This window comes from Phalaenopsis equestris, unplaced genomic scaffold (assembly GCF_001263595.1).
Source record: "Phalaenopsis equestris unplaced genomic scaffold, ASM126359v1 Scaffold000674, whole genome shotgun sequence".
NCBI classification, from domain to species: Eukaryota; Viridiplantae; Streptophyta; class Magnoliopsida; order Asparagales; family Orchidaceae; genus Phalaenopsis; species Phalaenopsis equestris.
The window spans coordinates 7340-29289 of NW_018165114.1; the positions used below are offsets into that span (position 1 = coordinate 7340).

The 21950-nt window shown below is 33.8% G+C and overlaps 1 protein-coding gene across 5 annotated transcripts in view; it reads right to left on the reverse strand.

Annotated features, from left to right (window-relative positions):
* Nucleotides 1-3955: 3955 nt before the first annotated feature.
* The window catches only part of LOC110030219, a 42224-nt gene continuing 24229 nt past the window's right edge, over nucleotides 3956-21950 (reverse strand). For 2 of the 5 annotated variants that reach the window (XM_020732824.1, XM_020732826.1), the window contains exon 2: nucleotides 3956-5337. In XM_020732824.1, the coding sequence (XP_020588483.1) occupies nucleotides 4287-5315 (1029 nt within the window). In that variant the 5' untranslated portion in view covers nucleotides 5316-5337 and the 3' untranslated portion in view covers nucleotides 3956-4286. Of the gene's footprint in view, nucleotides 5338-5717; nucleotides 5878-20038; nucleotides 20099-20131; nucleotides 20151-21950 lie in introns of those variants that run through there. The other 3 variants (XM_020732825.1, XM_020732828.1, XM_020732827.1) reach the window with 3 other exon arrangements.

The window sequence follows — 21950 nt, forward strand, 5'->3', positions numbered from 1 at the left end:
TTGAGGATGAAATTTGGAGTCAATGAAATTTGGAGTCAAAATGGAGAATTTAAAAAAATGTTCAGTGCCGATGGGGCCAAAATGGGCAACGACGACACTCTTTGACAGAGACTGCGAAATTAATTGGATGGCCTCTGGCGCCGATAACACCAGTGTCGGTGCAGACCCATGTTTCTAAAAGATTTGACCAATTTGGACGCTATTTTAAGAGCTTTTGGAAGCACCTATTGGAGAACTGACCTAGGCTCTATTTAGGGTCGAAATTTGATCAGAAACCCCCCCCACCTTTGCACCATTTCAAATTCTTCCACTCACGCTCACTTTCAATTTTTCCTATTCACACACACCTACATTCCACGTCATTCCACACCATTAGTAAATTATTTTTTTTATAGTTTTGGGTTTTTATGGTGAGTATAAGTGTGCATTATTCTTTAAGAAGTGTTGGAGAGGAAGAGAAGTGAGAGATTTCTTTTTTCTACATTTCCTAAGAGAGGCTACAAAGGATTTGCTTTGAGAAAGAGTTTCAGATACGTGTTGTTTGTTTATTATTATTGTATCAACTTTCTTTTATATATGAAATTTGTATTTGGTTGTATCTTTCTCATGAAGTCTGAGTAGATTCCTTTATCTTTCTCCCTACTCTAAGATATGGTGAAATGAATAGATAATTTGGATGTGCCAATATAAAAATTTAAAATAAATTGTGATGGTTTTTCAACTCCGCTCTTAATTTACTTTTCGATCTGGCCAATTGAATTGTTAAAATATGTTTTGAAACATATGATCCCGAAAATGGAGTATGAGTTCTATAACATAGTGAGAATTACATTTAAGTCCATGAAGGAGTGTTTCGTTCATGGATTAAGTGAAAATAAATAGGGAAATATACTTTGTTGGGTGTAGAAATTAGAGATTTCTATGGGACGGACTAAAAATCCCCAATTCGATATATTCAATCGAGATCACATTCCTCCACTTCAACCAACCAACTTGAATTCTACTATTAACATCCCCATCTATATCACCATCTCTTTGAACAATAGACCCAAGATATCTAAATAATTCACACCTTTTAATAATTTGATCACCCAAAGTTACACTTCTCTCACTAGAGCTACTACTACTAAAAATTACATTCCATGTATTCAGTTTTAGTTCTACTCAAATGAAGGCCTTTAGACTCCAATGTAGACCTCCATAATTCATGTTATTCTTTTGCTTTTTCTCTTGTCTTATCCATGAGAAGGATATCATCGGCAAAAAGCATACACCAAGGTACATCCTCCTGTAAATGTCTAGTAAGAACATCCATAACTAAAGAAAAAAGATATGGGCTTAAATTCGATCCCTAATGTAATCCAACAGAAATAGGAAAATATTTGGTCAATCCTCCTTCAATTCGAATACAAGTAACAGTTCTAGTGGACATATCTGTAATGACTTGAATATAAGTCATATCAACACCTTTGTTTTCAAGAACCCTCCAAAGGATATCTCTTGGAACCTTATCGTAAGCTTTTTTCTAAATCAATAAAAATCAAATGTAGATTCTCCTTATTAACTCTAAGCTTCTCTATCAAACTTCTCAATAAATGTATAGCTTCCATAGTAGACCTGCCCGGCATAAATCCAAATTGATTATGAGAAATTTTTGTAATACATCTTAACATATGTTAAATTACCCTCTCCCATAATTTTAAAGTAGGACACATCAACTTAATTCCTCTATAATTTGCACACTCTTGTGCATCCCCTTTATTCTTAAAAATGGGGACCAAAATACTCTTCCTCTACTCCTCAGGCATCTTTTTAGTTTTTAAACTAATATTAAAGAGTTTAGTAAGCCAAGAAACTCCCAAATCTCCTAACCAATTCCAAATTTCAATTGAGATATCATGAGGTCCTACAGACTTTCCACCCTTGGTTTTCTTTAAAGCCTCCTTAACTTTTTTTTACTAATGATGGTAAAAATGAAATGTTTTATTATTATTAACCATATTAAGATCACTAAGGTCGATCGTAATTTCAGAAACTTCATTAAATAATTTATCAAATTTAAAAATTTTATCAAAATAACTCACCCATCTATATTGAATTCTTTTTCTAAGAAAAACACTTTTTGATTTTCATCTTTAATACACTTTACTTGAGTTAAATATTATAAAAATATTTTTCACCCTCCTTAGTATCTAATTTTTTCCCCAATATATTAAAATCTGCTTTATTTTCTAAATTTATGTTTTGGCAATTAGAATTGCAGTGTAATGATCGGAGGTTTTCTCCTCCATCTTTTGTAGGTCTTCATTCGAGTCTAGCATTATGGTTAATCACTCACCAATCCTAAAAAAATGCTTCATAACTTCAACAAGGGAACATTATTTTCTATGCAAAAGTGGATTTAAAAAAGAAATTTTAATTATGTTAACCTTAACATTTTTGTCACTTTGGTTTTTCTCTAGGCCTTGTATAATGGAACTCTGCTTGTATTTCTGTCATCTCCTTTTGGTTTTAAATGAAGAGTTGCACAATTTCTTTTAAGTCCATTATTGCTTTCAAGCAAGGGTGCCTACTGTCTCCATATTTATTCACAATTATCAAGGAAGATTTATGTTTGAATTCTTGAAGGAAAAAATGCCACCACTTGCTACTCTCTTATTGCTAAAAACTTTAACTTTTTAATCCCATCTATATTTTGTTAGATGATTTACTATTATAATTTTAAAAAATTAATATTGGATAGCTAAGAATTAAATAAAATAACTATATGTTTAAAAATAATAATTATTAACTATATGTTTAAAAATAATAATTATTACATGTGTCAGTCAAGTTTGATATAATGAGATGCATAAATGATAGCCACTTATCAAATATATTTGAATTAAAATTCAAAATAATGTTATATTTTCATTGATTGTTGCATCAATTGATATTTCTTATGTCATCACTCTAATCTAGCATGCATAAAATAATCATAATGGGATGTAGATGGGAGGTACCTAATGAAATCATATAAGAAACTCTTTATATTAAAAATTAGAAATCATGTAAGAAATTATTTATAATAACTATATAAAAATTTTATTTATTTATAGGCTAAAATTTTATTTAGAAATGTTTTATTTGTTCAGGACTGAATGTTATTGCAGAAATGAATACATCTTCAGATTTACAGTCTCCATATTTTTTTTCATTGTCCTAATATAAATATAATGAGATGCTACAGTTTACTTTTTATCTTTGTTCAAATAAAAAACATCAAGTGAGCAGAAAATGGTCTATTTAAAACGATTAACTAAACATTAGTGGGCTAGACAAACACAATGAACAAAGTCCATACGGAGACCAAAAACTGGACATGATTATTTTTCTGGAAAAAATAAGGAGTGGGCTAGACAAACACAATGAACAAAGCCCATACGGAGACCAATAACTGGACATGATTATTTTTCTGGAAAAAATAAGGAAAATTCTAAAAAATATGATTACGAATTTATGTGAATTTGCAATTGATTTTTTGTGCTATAAATTTACTGTTCCAAAGAAACAGTCCCAAAAAAGTGGTGTGATTTGCAGCTACGGTTAATTAATGCAAACTCCTCTTAATGTGATAATTTGTTTTTTTTCTATCATGTCCCAATGCGAAAGGCACGCTTGATGCAAGAATAACAGCATCTAAATAAAGGACATACATAGGACATAATTCGTATATATTTACATATCTAACACCTAAACTTTCTCATTTACATTCATAACAATTTGGTGTGATAAACCTATGCATGAGAAGATATATTTAACTTTTAAGAGTAGGAGATAGTAAAAATTTTGAAGTGATACTTAAAAATTTGAGTGCCTTTTAAATATTTAAAATTTCGATGTTAGATATATACACGAGAATTGCGTGGCATGTAAATGGCCCCCCTAAAAAAAATGATGTCATATGCAAATAAGGTGCATGTCCTGAAGGAACTGCAATTCACAAATGTATCAGGGAAAAAAACAAGTTATCATATGCGGATCTCTACAGAGGAGAAGAAAAACAAATCCTATATAGCTTAAAAGATGCAGACTAGAATATAAATACTCAGTTCCATAAAAACTGTAATGTTTAATCCATAATTTCTAAACAGGTTTTTTCTCCTGCTTCTATCATAGCCACGAGCATGAGCTAGTTGTCATGGAAAATTCACAGAATAGATGTCCAGATGAGCTAAAAAAATTAACTCCGGTGCCTATATCCAGAATTAGCATATCCTTCTGCGCCATAGCCATCGCCAAGTTAATCAACCAATTTTTGGATCTTCTGATGTTCCCACTGTTCCCTGTGATGATTTTTCTGATGATAAACTTTCTTCAGGAATGTTCCCAGTTCTTAAGGTTTGATGCTCTAAAATCCGGGCGTCCTCAAAAGGTGAAACTGAAGATTTAAGCTCATCCAAATTAATATTTTGGGCGAGTTCTGAAGCTTCTGAAGGCTTCAAAACAACAGAAGGTGCTTCTTTAGAAATATTAGAAGGTTTAAGAATATCAACATGGAGGTCGTTAGAAACATCAAGAGCTGCTTCATTGGTCTTCAACAGTGCCTCTTCAGGAAGTTCTGGAGGGTCTGAAACATTGGAAGGTTTGGAAACTTCTGAAGATGTGGCCATCGGAAGCAATGAAGAATTATAAACATTTGAAAAGCTGGACGAGGTTAGCAGGTTCTGGTCGGAAGTTTCCATAGCTCCACCCTCAGAAAAAACCTTCAAAGTTTTCGGAATATTTGGGGTTTCCTCTGTCATGTTCAACTGCTGATCAGTTTGCTCATGGCTCGTAAAGGAAGACGTGGTCGGAGATTCTTTAGGTCGAATATGTCGCCTAAGTCCATTTTGTTCCGAACCATCCCGCGAAGAATCATCTCCTTGGTTGATAAAACCTTCCTCAACCAGAGGGTAAAAAACATTTCTTCCAAGCATCGGGAGATGTGGGGCGATGTCGTTTTCGGCCGAAACTGGAATACAGAGCCGGGGATCGAACACCAAACCAGTCAGGATGGGGCCGGAGCCACCCACTCTAACATTTAGCAAATATCCAGCATCAAATACTCCAATAAAAGAGCAAAAAACCTCTCGACCCACTAACCCGTCTTCGAAACTTGAACTTTGAAGCACCGTGCATTGCTTTCGTCTTTTATTAGGTTCAATTCGACAGACTTCATCCTGACGTCCATTCTTTCTAGGACGACCCCGCTTGCGCTTCATTGGACTAACGGTTGTGTTGTAGGAATTGTCTTGTTGATTTGGCTCCATATTTTGATCAGATATACTGCTCATTTGGTTATTTGGAATGGATCATCTAGAGAAAGCAAAGTTCACATTTAATTTAAAAGTGGAAGTTTCAAACATAGAACACACAGCTGGCAATATACAATACTTTTTGGGAAATTTACATGCGTGGCTTTACATATCTCACACCTAAACTTTCATGTTTACTTACATAGTACTTTGTGCTTTAAAATTATGCATGAAAAGGTTTGCTTCATTTTTATAAAATGTTAATAATGCTACTTTTGACGTGATAGTAAAGATTTGAGTGTTATTTGTGTAAAAATGACAATTTAGGTGTGAAATATGTACATTCGCACGAATTGTGAGCTATGTATATAAATATCTTAAAATTTTAAGTGGAAATAGAATCATTCACATGTACAAAACACAGCCTATGACTTCAATTACATGTTTGACCGGTTCAAATGAAGATTAGCAACCCAAAAACAGAAGAAGAGCACAGTTTTAAGAGAGGTATTTTGAGGATTGCGGGGGTGTTGGGAAGGTACCCTCACGGTTCCCTAGTCTCTCCTCCTCTATCCCTTTCCGACATAATAGTTGATAAATCCTACATAACAACAAATTAAGCAGACACGAAGCATGGAAAAAGGAAATTTAAGTAACTTTAACCGGGCAAAATGGAGAAATGGCATGCCATTCAAAATTTAATCTTAGTTAAATATATTAGCAAGAATCAGCTATTCCTCAATACATTATGATTCATGTAAAGGAGGCATTTAATAAGTCACCAGCCAAATAACTTAACCTAAATAACAACAATCGTTGCCTAGAACCGCAACCAATCATATGACAATAAAACTCTAAAACAGTTCCAACATGCAAGGAATGCATATATTTGATTAAAAACATACAGATGTACCATTATTATAGATGTACCATTATTAAAGTTTTAAAGAGTGTTTGATATTTAGTTATTATGAAACAACATAGTCAAGGTACACCCAAAAGGTGGGAACTCAAGCTATTCAATCAGTATTCCTACTTTTTTTATTATTATTTTATAAAAGAAGAATTTACACATCATGGACAAACTATGGGTACTCTTGCACAGAAGTCATCACACTAGGACCGAACCAGATCTTAATTCAAGCTTCTTTTTATTTTTTCATTTTCTCTATTTTGTAGCTTTAGTAATTCAATCACAAGATTTATGTTTGGCATATGAATTAAAGTACTTTTGTATTAAGATAACATATGTATTATGTTTCCACTCCCATTGCTTTATGTGGTGAATGTCATAATATTCATCATCATCATTAGCCATATTGCTTCATATGTGGTGAATGCCATCATTATCAGTAGTCATATCCCAATAGTTTATGAATCTTTATTCACCTTCATTCTTATTTAGCCCCGTTTGGGACCGCGGTTAACGCGCGGTGCGGCATAAGGCCGCGAAGCTTCGCTGTTTATAGGGGCGGGCGGAGCACATTGGCCGTGCGTTAGGAGAAAAAGCGGGCCGCGGATCGAACCCCTTGGCCCGCGGTCGAGCGATGGCTTATTACACTTTACCCTCACTTTGCTCCTGTTCGACGATCCTTTGCTGTTTGGGTCGGTCGTCGCTCGTTGCTCATCGCATCTTGCTGAATCATTCCCTCCCATTCAATGCACGCATCAGTGTTTCCCTTCAATCCATCTCGTAAAGTTCTTCCTTTTCTTCCGATTTCTTCGCTTCCTCGTAGCTTACCATTTTTTTTGTTGACGTCTGGTGTCGTCGGAAAGAGTAGAGCTGGCAGAATGGTGAGGGCTTAAGTTCAGTCGACGCTGAAGATTTTGAATTTGGTTATCGGATTGGTAGAGATGTTCATGATTCTGTACTCTCTGGATGATTCGTGGTTGGTTCCGGAAAATGATGGAGGTTTCCCCGTGCTTTACTGGTTCGAGCCCTCCATGGTCCGCGGCTCTTATTCATTCCTTCTACATTTCGCGTTCATTTTGTTTAATAGTTTCCAGATAGTCATTTTTTTTTCTTAAATATTTTTTAATGTTAAGAAAGGAACTTTTAAATCAATTTTTCTTCTATTGTTATTGAAAATTTTTGTTTCTTCTTGGAAGTAATATCAGTGCCTATTTTTTGAGCTGTCAGCCATTTGTTTTAAGGATTATAGATTTATTCTTTATTTTGTGGGCCATGTCGGGGATTAGAGTGTTAGATTTCTTGTCTTTTCACTGCTATTAGCTGAATGATTGCAGAATTCCATTCTATGCTTAAGTTCTTCTGATCCATTTATGAAATGATTTAGTTATTGTTTGTTGATTGTTTAGATTTGTCTATTTTAGAATTTCTATGAACCAATTAATGTTGATTTGCAGGTTCATTTTATTCCTTTCTTGGACAAGGAACTTTCTTATGTATGATAACTTGCTCAGGACATATTGCTGCTGAAACTATCAATGGACATTGCCTTTCATGTGTATCCTTTTCCATCGAAGCCAAACAAAATATTCTACTAGTATTTGATCTCTTGTATTTTGCTGCATAGTAATGAAAATTTGCAGCTTTTCACCACAAAGTTCTTCTTCCATCAGTTAGGGAAGGTTATCACTTGGTGAAGTCCATTATTGTTTGATAATTCTGTTGCAACATGCTAAAGCAGGTTCTGTAGTGATATTTCTTAATTTAATGGTTTTTCTAGAATAATCTTACTAGTAAATTTAGAATGATTTTATTTATACATAAACTAAATTTGAAGAAGGTTGATTGTTTTTGGCCTTTCGAATTTACCTATATGCATTAATTTTTATGTTTTGATCTAGAATATTGTAATTTTACTCTGATTTGATCTGTGTGCTGCATACAGTCACATACTTTTATTTCGAGGAAACTATGAATCACATGTGCTCTTTACATTCCGAATTTCATAGTTATGTTCAATTATCTTGCTTGTAAGGCCTGGTTCATGATACATTTTAGCCATCATTTCAACAAAATGAAATTCAAAATTAAACATTGTTAGTTAATTCACATTCATTGTAGATTTCAATATTGCCAAATGATGCTACTGGTCTCAAGACCATATGCTAGGCCTAGACACCATCATAGAATCAAGGGAGTGAGAGATAACATAGAATGCCTACTTAATAAACCTCTTTCAATTATGAGAAATATTTTTGAAGAATATCACATAACAACTAAAATTTGTTAGGGAAACATAAAATTAAAATGTCATTGCATTCCATATTCCGAAATTTCACTAGACTAATTATGAAAACAATTTTTGATGCATCTAATATATGGTTAGAATAGTTCTGTTACAAATACATTACAAAGTAAAGGTAGAATGGTCATTTGTCCAGAAACAGCTACCACACAGTTGTTTTCACACACCTGCAACAAACAATAAGTCAGCTTCCCCGCAGCAGCTTCGTGGGGCAACTAAACTACAGCTCCCCCAAAAATCTTGATCGAATCGATATTGTTCAAATTATAAAACAATTTAAAATAACTATATATAAAAAGTTATAACTATAGATTAAAAATAACTTTAAATTGAAAAATAAATTTATATTTATATTTTATATATATCTTATGTTAATATAAATAATTATATATAAAAAAATTTAATACTAAATAAGTAGTAACTAATATATTTATATTTTTAAATATCTTATATCACACACACACACACAGATATATTTATATATATATATATATATATTAGTATATAAATATACTTTACCAAACTCAACCCTAAAGCCCTAATCTCTTCGCATTCACAGTGCCTCTTAGGAGAAACTTCGAGCGAAAGCTCTTGGTCTTGGGTTAATGCTTTTCTTCATCAACGATGACGATGATTTCCTCGCCGGTAAAGGACTAATAGTCTCTCACTCTTTATTCCTTGTGGATTCTGAGCCGTGAGTAGTGGCTCGTGACTCACCTCTGTGAAATCTAAATTTATTCACTTAGTTTTGTGAGGTTTTTTGGCTAGCCCCTCTCGTCTCTCATTTTTATTATTTGTGAAGCTATTATCCTCATTTAAGGCTAGAATGCGAGTATGATTTGATAATTCTCTAATTACTAGTTAAGGTTTTGTACAGTGGTGTATCAGCGGCAAGTATTCATGTTATTTGGGTTTATGGTGATGCATATCTTAGATTAGTTCTTTACGAAGTGTGCCTTTTTATGGATTGAAATGTTCCAATAGCTATTTCATTTTCAGTTCCTCATTTCAGTGGATTGTATCTACACTTTATACCGGCCTTGATGCTGAGTTGCAATTTTTAAATTGTTGCTATAAGCTATAGCCTCCAGGAATTGACGTGAAAGCCCTTTTTCCTTTACATATGTACTGCTCATTTATTTTGTTTATTTACATATCGAACACTTAAACTTCATTTTTTACATGTAACTCGGCTTATCTATGCCTGAAAAGATGTATTTCTCTTTTTTAAAAGTTAAAATAGTGGTAGTTTGATGTGATAAGAATGATTAGGCTAGTATAAATGTAAAAGCAAAGTTTATGAGTTAGATATGTAAATATATTAGAATTGGGTGGCATGCATGTAAATTTCCCTTTATGTTATTGCTGCTTTTGCAACATGAAAGAGGAGTTTCCTGTTATCTAAAGTCTAATAGAAAATGTGTTACAATGTTTTGCATTTGAAGCAAGCATGTATTCATTTTTCTGCCAAAACATTTATAGCATTTATTGGAACAATTGGATGATTCCGTATGTGAGAAAATATTGTGTGACTGAAACAGGGTCGAACCACTCTCTATAAAAATCTAAATTGGTTGATTCACAATTTATCCTTGTAAGTGTAATGTTCTCGGGTTAGAGTAGCCTGAGAATGCAATGAAACTAATCTTTGAATACTCCTCATTCTGCTAAGTATTGTCAAAACTTTCATTGGTCTGTTGATCTCCTAAAGGATTTTGCTCATTGTTGATAGCCATTATCGCAAAGAGGAGATTTGCGACCCTCTTTATAGGGTACATGATCCACCCGATAACATCATACAACATATTGATGATTTTAATTTTAGCAAAGAGAGTTTGCATAAACTTCAAAATGATCACATGATTTTTCAAAGCAGTTATGTAGTTCCCAAGGTTGGGGAAAGGGGGTGGGGAGTGGGGTTTTTAGTATGCATGAACATTCTTTGACTTTAAGTTTATTTGTTTAATATTCTTTTAGACTACATGCAAATAAAATTATTTTTGGTACTTTGGCACATTGTGTGACTTTTGATGCACTTATAAGATGCATTTGCATGCTTTTGGTGTAGTTGAATGATTTATTTGCATGCTTTTTAGCAACTCACATGATGCATTTGCACATCTCTTAAAATATATAGAAATTTTAAAAATGGCTCATGCTATATGCTTGCATACCTTGAAATTTTGTTTAATTTGCTTTTTATTCTTTTTTGTTCTATGCACAAATGCGATGACAAATTTCACAAGTTTGATTTATGTTTTCTTTCAAAGCATCATAATTTATGTTCATTTATGGTTCTAGCCTAGAGTAGTGGGCTCCATAAAGCATCATTATTTCTCCTATAATTAAGTTGGTGTTCCTTTTTCACCCAAATTTTTTGTAATGCTAAATATTGTAAAAATTTTCATTGGCCTGTTGAAGCAAGTATGTATTGACTCTTGAGATAGCAACAAAAGCATATTTAGCAATATGTAAACTTGACATTACATAATTTTATGTTTCTAATGTGTAGCTCAAGCACATGCATGAATAACATCTCATGTGATATTTCATTTTCTTGTTGTGGTTCTGTTTTTTGTTTTGTATTGGTGTTGTTTAGTTTTTTACTTTATATAATTCAGTAATTTGCCTATAACCAAATTGAAGATTAAACTGGCTTTTAGTTTCAATTTTTATTGGTTTTATCAGATTTGCTGATTTATTCAGATATCTCTTGATATTTCCCTATTTGTGAGGTATTTTTAGTTGAGCAATCATGTTTTCCAGTATTTTTATTAAAATTCAATTATACTTATAAATATTTGGTGCAAAATATTGTTATTATTTGGAAAAAAATTTAATATATTTTCATCCAGCAAGTTTTGAACTCATTTTCTTTCACTTTCTTGTTATTTTTGTTTCTCCTTTTGTACCTCATTCATTATTGTCGTGTTTTGATTTTATTTAAAATTTTCATTTCCTTAGCTCTATTTTCCTCAGAGTTAACAAGTAAGATTAACATGCATATTACTCGATAGTTGATTCTTATGTTATTCAGTCAAATTAACCACTTGAATTATAATCAATTTCACTTCTTAATTTCATTTCTTCACTAGATATCCTAATTTATTCTAACACCTAACCTTCATATTTAACACAATTCATACGCATTTATAATTTCACATATCTAAAACCAAAATTTTCATTTATGCATATAGAAAACCTTTCTCGCATGGATTTTTTAAATTTCTCGGTATATTAAAGCTATGAAAAAAAAAAAGAATTCGGAGAAATGAAGATTAAGATTTGGAAGATATAAATAAAATACTGAGTATATTCTTTATAAATGTGCAATTTGTTAGTCAAAAAAATAATCATTAGTAGAAATTGAAGCTTCAAATTTTTATTAAATCTATTAATATAATTTCTAGTAATATAATTGAAGAAATTTTTTTTAGATAGATGGACGTAATTTTTATCATGATTTTTTAATAAATAATTAAATTTATTATTTTTAAATTTTTTTAGCTAATTTCAAACAGAACATGAGCAATTTGAATAATTCAAATGAATTGAAACAACTTAAACAATACAAACAATTTGAACAATTAAAAATAAATTCAAATAAATCGAATCGAATATGAATAAACCATTTCACGAACAATTTTGAAAGAACGATTGAAACAACCTAAACAATACAAACAATTCGAACAATTAAAAATAAATTCAAATAAATTGAACCGAATATGAATAAACCATTTCACGAACAATTTTGAACATAAGTCTATTTCAAAGGAACCAAACATGAACAGGAGCTTTGTTCGCTCATGTTCGGTTCGTTTACACCCCAACTTTTCACTTTTTTTACATCAATATATTTTACTAGGCAATCTTCTAAAGTTTATCATATATACCGAAATCATTTAAATCTCTTTTCACAAGCATGTCTTCACACATGCTAGAGTTACAAATGAAATGGTTTGAGTTGAGTACATCTTTTTTTAACTTAGTCATTTATTTCAATATTTAGTTTGAGTAGAGCTTGGATATGATTTGGGTTACTCTTATTCAAGCTAATTTTCTATTTTACTATTAAGTTCGAGCTGTAATGAATACAACTCATTTTATTTGGATGCTACTGATTTAAACTTAAAACCTTAAAACCTTAAAACCAAACATAATTGGATTTACAAGTTTTCATTAAACTAAATACTATTATAATTTTCTCAATATATTAAAATTGTTTTGTGAATTTTAAATATTAATAAATATGGATGTATGTTGTGTGTGTGTGCGTGTTAATATATGTGTGTGTGGTGTGTGCGTGTGTTTTGATCTTATCCTCTAATAATATACATACATTTTTTAAATGCATCAAATCTAAAAAAAATCCATACGACAACATAAAACAAGTCATCGAATAAAAAATTAGGCCATCATGAAATGCACATTTTATTAAGTTCTTAACAAGAAAAAGTGTTAAATAAGTACGAGTATGTTAATGAATACAAACAAACAAATGGTGAAGCGTTCAAACTCATTTATATGATGAGCTTTGAAAATTCTGTTAATGCTTGCTCAATCTTGTAAATGAATAAATATCTTATTGATAAAGGAGTCAACTCAAAAAACAACCAACAAATATTATTACTAAAAAAGTCAATAGACACTTGCAACTGACACAAAAAATATTTTTTAAAAAAAAATTGCCACACTAAGAGTAAAATAGGTGGCGATCAGATGGGTTGTGGCAGGCTAGAAGTAGGTTGGGATGATAGGGAACAACAACTGATGAGTGGGAAGGCTTACGATGGACCCTAGAGGTGGAACGGGTGTCCGGTGGTTGGGTTGATAGGGGGAAGGAGGGTTGAGGGTAGTCGGGTTGCTATTAAGGAGGGTTGGATAAAGGCAACAGGATTGGAGTAATGGGGGAAGACAATAGCACCACGGTGGCAAGGAATAAGCCCGACTGGGAGTTGACAACAAGAAAAAGGGTCCAGGGGATGCGACAGGGTTGGAGGAGGAAGATAGTTGCATGAGGAAAAGATTGGGGTGTACAAAGCATAAGACAAACAACACCTTAAAACATGCTACAGTCGGAGGATTACTCATCTTTGGATACAACCCTCAAAGCGAGAAATGGAAATGCCAATGACTGTCTTGATGAAAACAAATGCAAAAAATCACCTAAAATGTGAAGAAAACATATAATACTATGGTTATTAAGGAGAGACTCCACTCCTTTTGGGCAGCAGGTTTAGACCAGATAAGGGCAAGCCAAACCCCACTCTCCTCAATTGAGCCAATTTGGACGTCCGCAACCAGTCCCATGCCGGGTTCATAACACCATGCTCGCGTCAGTTTTACAAGGTTCGACGAGCTAAGGGTTCATCTATTATGGGATTGAGTCTTTCGAACCTTCCCATGGGAATCTCTCTTTCTTCAATCTATTCCACACTAGTTCTGCCTCTTGAAAAGTCATTTTCTTCCTGGTTTTATTAGTTTGCACCCTGTACTTGTGATTTTGTTTCGTTACCTCTTTCCCAACATTCTCGCATAGTCTTTAAATCTCTTGTAACCTCACCTCAGCATCCGCACTAACCTCCCACTTAGGAAGAATTGGCACTAGCTTAAGTAGAATGAGTGGATTGTACCCACACACAATCTAAAAGGAGGTAAGTCTCCTCTAATTCACGGACCTATTATAGGAAAATTCAACTTGGATTAGAATCAGATCTCACTGTTTGATGTCTGTAGATGAGCCGTCGAGCTGAATTGAAGCTTAGTACCAAGTTTTCCCTATAGGGTTCACCATAATTGACTCAAAAACTCAACGCCCCTATCCTATCAGATCTAATGGTCTTGGGTATTTTATGCAGCCTCATGATATCCCTGAAGTACAATCAATAACATGTGATGCATACAGCATTCGGCGGCACGACACGAAATCAGCCATCTTCGAGAACTGGTCACTACGACCATCACTGAATACTTATTTCGCCACGTCCTCAGAAGACCCGCCTCAAATCAATATAAACATCCATCCAAGGAGACACGGGTACTAATAATGGTCTCTATAGCCTTGTATATTGCCCTCTAGTCTTGGCCAGATGACAAACTGAAACACCAAAAATTCGAGTAATCAGGTAAATTTTTGTAAATTTTAAAAGTATCCTAAATTTCGCACCCCTCAGAATTCAACTGAATTATTTTTATAAAATTCTAAATATCGAACTAATCAATTCGATATATAGCACAATATTTTTATTATGAATGGATTGGAAGATAAAAAAATTGAAAGTTATAGTTCAACTAACTTAATTTAAACCATAATTAACCTTAATGATAATCCTAATCCTATCCTAACTCCGTCTCCCCACTGTAACCATCTGACTCCCAAGCATTTTCTCGCGCATGCAGCAGTTTGATTGAGATCGAATGGCTATGGATGTGAAAGGAGATATCTTATATGTGCATTTTCCTTGCATTCCCCACTCCCTGCTATTGTGTCCACAGTATGAACGGGTTCTCCGCTCACTTACTGTAGCAAACCGCTAACAGAGGGAGGGCAGGTAGCCACTTGGGAGCCACAGCTCGGGTTATCTTCTTTCACGTTATTCTAAACATTTATTTTTTTCCACTTGTTTATGTTTTGACATTTGCCACCAATTTGTTAAATTTTTCATTTCTAGTAGTCGTAACAGCCGTCAAATTTGTGTCGGAAGTGGCAAAACCTGATTTGTGATCTTCCTTAAGGGTTTTATCACGAGAACAACGAAAGGGAAGGGAGGATTGAGGTGTTAGGAAGAAAAGTGAAGTTTAGGTCGATCAGATAAATGTTAGGTTATGTCGAGAAGCCCATTTAAGGTATGTATTGGCATTTAAGTCATGTTTTGGGTCAATGTATGTTATAAACCAATTTTCATGAAACCCTCAGTTGCTTAAGAATTCTGGGTTGTTTATACGAGATGGCAATATCGAGGTGTGCGTGAGGAAACTCATCATAGGGCTGCTCTGTCAAATCAGGTGATCATACAGCAATCTTCTTCTCAGATCTTTTTGTGAACATAATAATATAGTGTTAACTTATGAAAAATAATCTTCAATAAATTTTCATATGAATTCTCATTTGACGCGGATTCATTTATAATTTTCTGTATATTATGGAAGAATATCTGCATTGAATGTATAAATATAATTTGATTTTTTTTACAATACATGTGTTGTTATTATGCTATGATACAGATGAATATGCTTAAAAACTTAATTATCTACAAGTATTCATTTGTTATGATTCATGTATGTTATATATGAAAAGTCTATATTTGCTACATGTATTATGCGTTAAAAAAATCCACAAGTGATGTTATGGGTAGACTATTACTTGAGTTGTTACAAGTGCACTATTAAAGGATATAGCAGTCCCGACTCCTAGCGATCAGACGATGATAATTTTAACAACAATTGAGGCTAGAAGATGAAGGAACGTAAAAAAAGTCGTTAATATCATGGGAGGCTATTGATAATAGTCATATTAAGAGGGGTCTAACCTTTGTCGATACTTAATATGACCTTTAGGGTAAGGTGACGACACATGATATAATAGGACAAGAAAACAATTGAGACTTATACATTTACAAATAATATAGTTATGCTATGATGACATTGTTATCATGATACCGCTATGATGGCATTGTTATAATTACATTACAATGAGCATGCTTATGACTAAACATTTTAAAACAGTCATGATTTTCTGCACTACCTACTTTCATTTAATGTTTTATTTGATTCTAATATGTTATCACTTGTGTGTAGATATGTACAATTTCACATTTTTTCTTTTCCGTCGGTAAAATTTTATTCTAGTCTTGATTATTTCTATGATCTCTTTGTTGTTCAATATACATTGTTGTCTTCAGGAATGAGCAAGGAGCATTAAGGTGAGCAGCCAGATTTGATTTGCATAGCTTTTGCTCTATATAATTTTGGGAGCTTGTAACGTCTTTGAATACGTATTTTTATTATATTGGATTTAGCAGCTCTCTATAGATACATGTTTTGATAACATGATTTCTCACGTTTCTGAGTATGAATATGAATCAATTATGAAATGCAATCTATAACTTGTGTTTGCGACAATTTAGTTAAACTGATAGACTAGTTCACCACCCACTGTGTACTGTTTCTGCAAGTTAAGATGAATATCGGTGAGAATTTTAGTCTGGCTGAATTGTCCATCTTACTAACACCTTAACCGACCATTAAAAGGGGGCCAGTTGGGCATGACACAAACTATGCACCGTCAGACATACTGATCCACATCTCTCGTCGTTTGTGGCTAGAAAAAAGTGTTCATTCACTAGTGTGAGAGTTGTCTCTGCCAAAATAATTTGTTAATTCCTCACTATGACTCTTGTAAATGATGGACTCCCTCAGTAAATATATGGGAATACCCAACTTGTTCTGGTGGAACATATAACCATCAGCTCGTTAGTATGGTTTTGTATGTCTCTCCTAACACTGCGCCCAAATTTCCCTAAAACCCTCTTCCATCTCGTACATCTTCTTCAACACCTCGAATCCCACAGCTCAAACTTGCATGGAGGTGATTAGCAAGTGGCAGCAACTCAGTGCATCTCTTACTAGGTTTTGACTACCTTCCTTATGCCTAATCATGAATTGAAATGACGCTAAATATTCAACCCATGAAGAATATCAGCCCTTCAGCTTGCTTTGATTATTCAAGAACCTCTAAGCCTTCTAATCCGTGAAGAGAATGAGCTCACTCGTTAACAGATAGTAACTCAAATGCTTAAGAGATCCATAATAACATAAAACTCTTTGTCGTATATTATATACTTTCTCTTCGACTCATTCCAATTCTCACTAAAGAGAGTTATGGGGTGTCCTTGACTCAATACTGTTCCAATCCCCGCATTAGAAGTGTCACACTCCACCTCGAACAACTAGCTAAAATCCCATAAAGCTAACATTTGAGCTTGTGTCAAATTTTCCTTCAGTGTCAAAATTTGACTGCGGTGCCTCAGTCCACTAGAACTTCTCTTCCTTAAAAAGCTTTGTCAGGGGAGTTGTAATAGTACTAAAGCTTTTGATGAACCTCCTGGAAAATGTCACAAACCCCAAAAGTTGCCTCAACTCGGTAGAAGGCTATGGAGATTCCCTACTCACGATAGCTTCGATCTTCGCATGATCCATCTGAATGACTACACTCGATACAATGTAAGGTTGAGCATCGATGGATGCTAAAACCTTTAGGATAATACTAGAGTTAGGCTAGCTCTGATGCCAAATGATAGTGGAATTATTACTAAGAAAGTGAATAGACAGTTTAAAATTAACAAACTGAAAGGGAAATAACAACTAACATAGACAAACATACCAAAGTTGTATCCTAAGGGGGTGTTGGCGATGAGGTGGGTTGCAACATGCTAGAAGTAGGTTGGGATGACAGTGAACAACAACCAATGAGGAGGAAGGCTTGTGGTGGAGAAGGCTGAAGTAAGGCGACGGGCAGTGGGGCTGCAGTTAAGGAGGGTTGGATGGAGGCAGCGGAATTGGAGTAATAGAGGGAGACAGCAGGATGGGGCGACAGGAACTGGGAGTTGGCAACGGGACAAACGGCAGGGGTGGAGGAAGATAGTTGAAGAAGGAACAGGGTGAAATGCAGGAAGCAGAAGACAAAGACCACCTCGGAATGTGCTATAGCCGGAGCACAACTTGCCTTTAGATACATCCCTTGAAGGGAGAATTGGAGACACCGACGACTGTCTCGATTGTCAAAAATGAAAAAACTCACCTAAAATGCGAAGAAAAGAACTTATATAACACTAGATTTACTAAGGAGGGCCCCGCCCCTTTTGGGCAGTAAGATTAGACCACAGGAAGGCCGGTCGGCCCCCACTCTCCTTTGCTAAACCGGTTCGGACGTCTGCAGCCAGTCCCATATTCGGTTCAGCCCTCCTATCGAGTTGTTCGTTGAGATGGTTTGCTTACCAGTCTATACATGGAATATGTCACAAAAAAACCTTTACTTGGTTCCCTCTTTGCCGTATTATTTCACTCCCATCTTAGTCTACATAAAGCATGTCATGAGATAGATTTAAAATTCACTTTCCATATACTATGTATAAATTCAGAACAGCCTTGTATTAGCTTTGATTCATGGTATAAATAAATACAACAAAAATTAGTTGCAAAAATCTTGAGCAATATGATAACACAAAAAAAAAATCATGCTTTAAATGTCGCCACTTTGGTTATATGTTTTGAACTGCATCCAAGAATTACACTGCAAATCAATGCCACTAACTCTTAAATATGAAGAATGGGTGACTTAAATCGAATCATTTATGTTTCATGTTAAGTCTGAAAATCTGACCCAAGAAAGCTAACTGTTCAGGATCTCTAGATAAGCTTGAACTGAATGGTAAAACCAGAACTACATACTATGTGGCAAGTACAAAATAAAAGTATTTGAAATGAATATATATTGTCGCATATAACTTTTTACATGGTAGACTTTTTTTTTGGGATCCAAGCACGACTTATTCACCAATCTATCGAGCTGTTGTAAGCTTACAAACCTAAAATTTTCCCGTTTGACATTTTAATATTTAAATTGCAATTAGCTTATTTCATCATCTTCATATTTTTTCTTTGAATAACAAACCTATCCAAAACACTTAATTGAAAGTAGCGCACCAAACTAGTTACAAATAAATATGCACTAGGTTAACTGCAAATAAAGAGAGCATAAATATCAAATTTCACATAGCGAGCTAGTGAATAATTAATTTAAACAAAGTAAGAGGCTGAACTTGAATCTATAAACTCTACTCTATGAACTTCCTGACAATAAAATTCGGATTTAAAAACAAAGGCCACCATAACATTTCAACTGAACAATTTAAATATTATGATATCTATGTAATCTAAAACTGAGAGAATTATATAACTAATAAGATATGACTGGAATTCAAGATTGTCAATTTAGAAAGGAATAAATTGTTACATTCTTGCTTCAAACCATTTTAGATTCTTTGTCATTTTAAAAGTTGAAAAAAATTGCTAACCTTTGGGTGAAAGAAAAGCATAAAATAGCTTTCTTTAAGATAAACATCGCTACCTAAAATAATTTTGATGCTCAGCTTCCGTTTTGCAAACGAAGGATAAAAACACTTCTTTTGCACTGTTTGTTGCTTGCAGATGATTTCATGTAAACATTTCCAATAATCATTTCTAACAGACATAGAATAATGGGATTCTTGCCTAAAAAAAGTTATTTTGATGGGAAAGAAAGTTGTTTTAACAAAGGATAATTCATGGTACAATCAAATCAAAACAAATCTGCCCACCAAAGCTCAATTTTTCATGAATCAATCCCATTGAGTTAAAACAGGTCATAAGGTGGTTGAACGGAACCAGTATTCACCAAATGGGTATAACATGAAACAATTAGAGAGGACCGTTAGAAGATAAAGTATTAACCAAATAAAAAATAAACGATAAAATGATAGACAAGTCAAAGATTAGCAGCCCCATTACTCTCATAAATCAAGAAGACGAGTCCTTTTTGCATCTTGATTCAAACATAGTAGACCTTGTGGGACCGCAAAATGTTTTTTTTCTTGTACTTTCCTCTCATAGCAAATAAGATTTGAAGCCTTTATCCACTTAAACATTGATGATTGGAAAACTAGCATCAGATGGTGGTTCACTAGCATCCAGAACAAAAGGAAGTTTATGAGTATGCACTATGACAACAAATGAATCTAAGTAAATATTCTTGCTTGAAAAGTGTACCCCAACCACAACCGTGAAGCTTTGAGTAAATGCAACGTCAACAAGAAAAGGAATAGATTCCATAGCAGGATACAAGATTGGTAACACATTTTTAGTACACTCTAGATTTGATGCAGAAGGAACAATGGCCACCATTTTGGTAAGTAGGCTTAATTTTTTATAGAATCCACAAAAGATAATTTTCTCAACTCAAACTGAACCCTGAAGCAATATTCAATATGAATATTTGTAACCAATATTTACAAGATCACTAATAGGAACCCTTAAATTCAGCATATTGTCATTGACCATTTGAGAAAACAAACCAAAATCTCCTTAAAAGGAGTAGTTATGTCCATTTCAGGTAGAAGCCAAGCCACATACGACCAACAAAGCCTAACAATAACATTTACTTGTAAAATCTATTAAAAAATAGAACAAATGGAAATTCAAATTGAATTAATTGAAGTATTGAACACGAAGCCGAGGAATTAAAAAAAAACAAATTAAAGTTAGAGGTAGTTTCTCAATGGAGTTAAAGAATGGAGACCATTTAAGCATATGTATGACAGCCATTCACATAAAAGGATCCACGAGATAAAAGCATTCTTACATCTAGAAATAATTTGACAAGAACATGGCGCAGATCTAGTAGCACAAAAGAGAATCTCAAATCAAACATATGTTAGACATAAATCTAAAATCTTAAGATTGGGTCGACCCCAAGAAATCTTTCCTACCACAAAAAAAACAGAGAAAATGATGGAACTTCTACCTTAAAAATCTCAATTTTGAAGAAAACGAGGTTTACCATAAAAGGTTGAGAGTATCTTGTATCAAGATTGGTACGAGCCTTGTTGAAAGAATATATGAAAATGAGTGTATGAAAGAATCAAAATCATTATTTTCTCCCAATAGCTTTAAGAAAGAAGCAAACTCATTATTTTCTCCCAATAACTTTTACAAAAGAATGTGGAGACACACAAATCAAGAAGATCAACAAAAATTGACCTAAAAGCTTGCAAAGGAATCACATAGCAAGAGCGCTACAATTCCAACCAGATGTTCTACAAACTCCAAAACACAATTTGAAGGGATAACTGATGAGTGGCGAGTTGATGAAAATTGAGCCAGCATCGGCAAGAAGGAATGTGAACGATGACAGCAGGAAGAATATAGGGATAAATGATATCAAGAATACATCAGGTCAAAGAGTGGACGAAGATTGTGGAGTGGATGAAAAGCAAAGTGATAGTCGACGATCTGCAATGCCAAGAGAACCATTTGCGATGAATACACGGTGAAAAACTCCAGCAAAGGTAGACATCTAAGTGCTTAAAAAGGTTAGATGCCAATACCAAGATGCAACATTAAAGATGGAATTTTCAAGAAAGGACACTAAACAGAATGAGAAGAAAATCTAGCTATACTGTGAGATTAGAAGAGGAAATGACCATTAAAGTGAGTTCTAGGGGATGCCAAAGTGAGTAAGCAAGAGGTAAGATCAAACTTACAAGAATGCTATTTTTATTAGGTTGTCTTATGCTTTTGATAATATTATACAACAACAACAACAACAAAGCCTTAATCCCACTACGTGGGGTCGGCTACATGAATCCTTTTTCTCCATTGCGTCCTATTTAGTGTCATATTTTCATTTAGTTCTAGTAAATTA